This window comes from Acyrthosiphon pisum, chromosome X (assembly GCF_005508785.2).
Source record: "Acyrthosiphon pisum isolate AL4f chromosome X, pea_aphid_22Mar2018_4r6ur, whole genome shotgun sequence".
Classification (NCBI taxonomy): Eukaryota; Metazoa; Arthropoda; class Insecta; order Hemiptera; family Aphididae; genus Acyrthosiphon; species Acyrthosiphon pisum.
The window spans coordinates 18963200-18967619 of record NC_042493.1 but is presented as its reverse complement, the minus strand read 5'-3'; the positions used below and the strand labels follow the sequence as shown (position 1 = coordinate 18967619).

The 4420-nt window shown below is 29.6% G+C and overlaps 1 protein-coding gene across 1 annotated transcript in view; it reads right to left on the bottom strand.

Moving 5' to 3' along the window:
- LOC100161446 (cytosolic carboxypeptidase 6) overlaps nt 1-4420 on the bottom strand; it is a 75619-nt gene that overhangs the window by 10034 nt on the left and 61165 nt on the right. Inside the window, exon 11 of the mRNA XM_001948312.5 lies at nt 409-518. Within this exon, the coding sequence (XP_001948347.4) occupies nt 409-518 (110 nt within the window). The remainder of the gene's footprint in view (nt 1-408; nt 519-4420) is intronic.

Genomic DNA, 4420 nt, shown 5'->3' with positions numbered 1-4420 from the left:
AAATTTTGAAAAATCGGCAACGCTTAAGCACAGATAATGTTCTTACCTAAAAGTTTTAAAATAGGTCAATTCACTCTAGTATCAAAACTAACAGCACACTATTGAAACTTGTGAACGACAATTTGCCATGTCGTGCGTGTGTAAGACGGAGACAACAAATGTATGGGTAGCGTCCTCTTAAGAAAGCTACGTTTTCCCAAAAGCACAACCCTGGCGATAATGCACAAACGTGGTGATACGTATAATGCATTGATGCATACAGTATAATATTATAGCCTATAGGTATTATTATAGTGCACATAGTATGTATATTATAATATGAGAATTTTCCCCGGAAACACACACGGCGCTGATTTTATTATTATATTGTTATCGCGAAACACATCCCAAAGCAAATACAAAGGATACAGGAATCTTCCGTGAACGGAATCATGGTTTTCGGCGAAACGCTGAAGCCGTACTGCGATACGAACAGCGTATAACAATTGACTTTCTCCTTCAGCGATTGACACAAAAACCTGCAACACAAAGTCCATAGTCTTACAACGTATTATGACGTATAAGTACAATATTATACTATAATATAGGTATTAGGTAGTCACTATAGTCGTCGATCTGTGGCTCATGCGCGTTATATTATTATCTATTGTACGGTAATTGTCTGTTGTGCTGCCTAAAATGTTTATATTTCGTTATTATTGCACACACAATATAATATTAAATAATACCATTCGATATTATAATAATAATATAATATTTTTCCTGTATTATACATTTGCATAAGTACGCGTTTTTTTCATAAAACTAATTGAATAATACAATTTGGATAACATGAGTAATGTATACATGTGTACAAATTTAATGTTTAGGTGCTGTATATATATAGTATGACCTACCTATGCTAAAAGTAAGTTCGTAAATCAATAGTTCAAACACTATAATTTACAATAATTTTAAACCACATAAAATTTATTATTTTCAGTATTTTAGGTACACCTACATTCCACCCGCGATAGGTAATAATATGTAAAGAATAATTACACTATGTGTTACGATGAAATTGATATATCTATAATAATAATAATTCAATATAATATAGTACAGTGCATACAAAAGGCCGGCTAACTTCGGTGTAACATTATTTTTGACGATTTCCAATTCCAAATAGTTTAATACGACACACCTTGCTTGTTTGGCACAAACCCACATACCTGATATATTATGTCCATGTTGCATAAATGCATAATGCATAATATCATGTTAATGATTTTAAAGAGATTTTGGCTTTAAATGTGATGTGACCCAATAGCTCGTTTCACCTCAAAGAGATTGAAGATTCAGGGAAAAGGGATGTATTTTTAGTTAAAAATAATGTCGTCGATCTTAAATGTAAAAAGTAAAATGCGGGTAAATGGGTGCTGCTCTGATGTACAGTTGGTTGCAAGTGGGTCACTGTAATGGATGGTGTTAAATTTGAAGTCAATTATAAAATATCATTGTAAACGAAAAACGATTCTGAGCGAAGACGACTTGTCAGCCAAGGATATTTTATATTATATTTATATTATTATTATTAATAACTACGGTAGCCGGTAAGTTTAATTAATATTATTTGTATATAATAGTATACTCAAAAAGTTTCAAGTACCCACGAATAATATTTTTAAATTATAACACAAAACTAAAATCGTTCTTCTTTGTTAATTGTTGAATAATCTAATTGTTCTTGTACATGAAATAACTATACAAAATACTGTGCTTATATATTTTTTAGATTTTTTGGTTACAGTATGAACTACTTCATGGAGCCATGTTTTATATTTGTAATTCTTAGCTACAAAAATTGAACATTTTATAAATTTTTAACTACAAAATAATTCGTAAATTTTTAATATGATACATTTCAGGTAAATAAGAGGTCCAACCCCAGGGGTTTTCAAATCTTAGAAATAAAAAAAAAATTTCTTATGAATTTCTAACTCAAAATAGCTTACAAATTTTCATGCTTTTTACGAATTTAGTCAAAATTTGAACTTCGGACGCGCATAAAATATTATTGTGGATTTACGCCCTAGTTGTTCTTTAATTTCCACTAAGAACAACTTATGAGAAACCTTGTATTGACATTTATTGAAAATTTCATGTATCTACTGTAATTTATTTTAGAGTTAGATACACCAAATCATTACCATTGTAAACAACCGTTGTAGTGCCGTGGTACGTGCAGGGTGTTATCTAGGTTCTAAAAGAAATTAAAATTTATCTTATCTTGTACAATAGGTACATAGAAGAAGTAGAATAATATTAATTATTTTTTATTGTAAATAGATAAAAATCATACTTCTATAAAATTTGCTTTTTTTTATTTAAAGTATTGACTAAAATTGATATATTGACGAATGACGAATTTGATTAACCGCCAAAACTGATTAAGTGAGTAAATAATATTAGTCAGTATAAATAACCATAGTTAATAAAATAATACATTACGTCAAATTACAGTACACCAACAGAGTTTCAGCTGGTCGAGTGTAGTGAATGCCCTCCACAAAAGGCCCAATAATCCATTAGGTTATTATTATTTATTTGAAAATGATAAATGTTACACTGCACGAATATCACCCTATGGCCTACACCAGTGGAGAGCACAATTTATATCTATGCTTGGTCACTGGCATACAAAGTTGGAAAACAATAGAAGGAATAGTTTAATACTAAAATAAAATATCATTACAATATTTATAAGTTCCTCGATGACAGATTTAGAAAAAAATAACTGTACTGGCATTTGAGCGGACAGACACCTGGCTTGCGATGATGAAATTGATTCTTATTCAAACTATTTTTGTTGTCTCTATAGTATTTCATGAAGTTCAAGTTCAACTTTTATTGAATAATGACTATGATGGTGGAGTATTCACCATTGCAAATGATCTAACACTTTTAAATGATAAAAATAATAAAATCATCAATTAATACGCGTGACCCAATGTTCGAGTCAGTGGATTTGCAAGTTATCATAGGTAGTTATCATAGGTAGTTATCATATAGGTAGGTAATGAAGGAGATAAAGATCATATTGTCCGTTCAATCACTTGAAAGGACGATGTCCTCATCACAATTATTCAGCTTCACAGTAACTCCATTCGGTGCATTTTGTGTTACTGAATGCATAAGGAAAAATGTACAAATTATTATAGATGATCATTGCAAAGTATAATTCACCAAATCAAAAAATGGATGACATATGTTTTATGGAAAGATCTTTTAATTTACATAGTTTTATATATTTTTAAAAAGTTTTGTTAGTATTTTATTCTTTTGTAAGTTTCACACATATGAGTACATAAAACAAGCATTTTAATACTAAAATAAGATATCAACAATATTTTTTATTATTGGTTCTCAATGACAGATTTAGAAAAAATAACTGTACTGGCATTTGATGAAACACATTTCTCACAGAAAATATGCTATGATAAAAAAATCAATTCATTGGTCCTCATAAATGTGTACAAACAATAGTAGCAAAGGTTTGTGCATTCTTAAGTCATCTAGGTCATCACCAAGGTCATCTTAAAAGTTCTACATTATCAATATGTAGCTATAAATATTGAATATTTTATAAATTTGTAACTACAAAATAAATTGCACATTCTCGAAATTTTGACATTAAATGCCTATGAAAAAAACTGTGCCTCTTTAATATATTTTAACTTTGTCATATTTCTTTGAATAACAATTTGTATCGTTAATAGCTCTTACTATGTAGTAAACCAATTGAAGATTTAAAAATATCAGTTGACGAAGCCAAATGTCAACCAGTTGGATGTATTAAAAGTGTTGTTGATACTTTAGGCAAGTGTAACTTTCTCATTTGAAATAAACTACTTTTGATTTTCTTTAATATAGAATCTTCGTAAAATATCTTTCTTTTGTATTTTTTGCTTAATAACGAAATCATCATAATTTTTTTTTCATATTCCAGTTATAGTAGAAGCATTTTTTAAATCAACCTGCATTGATTATTGACTCTGAACTATTTGTGGGTCGGGGAAAACGAGCCTTAGGAAGAATATTTGATGTATTTGGGCATGTAATTAAACCCTTCTACGCAATCCGTTTCAATGATTCTAACCAGTGGCGTCCGCAGGGGGGGGGCTAACGGGCTAACGGCCCATTGCCCATATTATTATTTCTTTTTCAAAAATATTTATCAAGTTTCAACTCTCAACTATAGTAAGCAAAACGTAAATTTCATATATGTCTTACCAGAATGAATTCATTTTTGAAAAAAACAATGTATTTGCATACCAATTTTCGTAAATCATCTGTAATTTTTAGGTAAAAGTATGAATTACTAGTATGAAAGACCTTGTATTAAATTGTTTAGCCTTAGCTATACACATTTAATATTTTA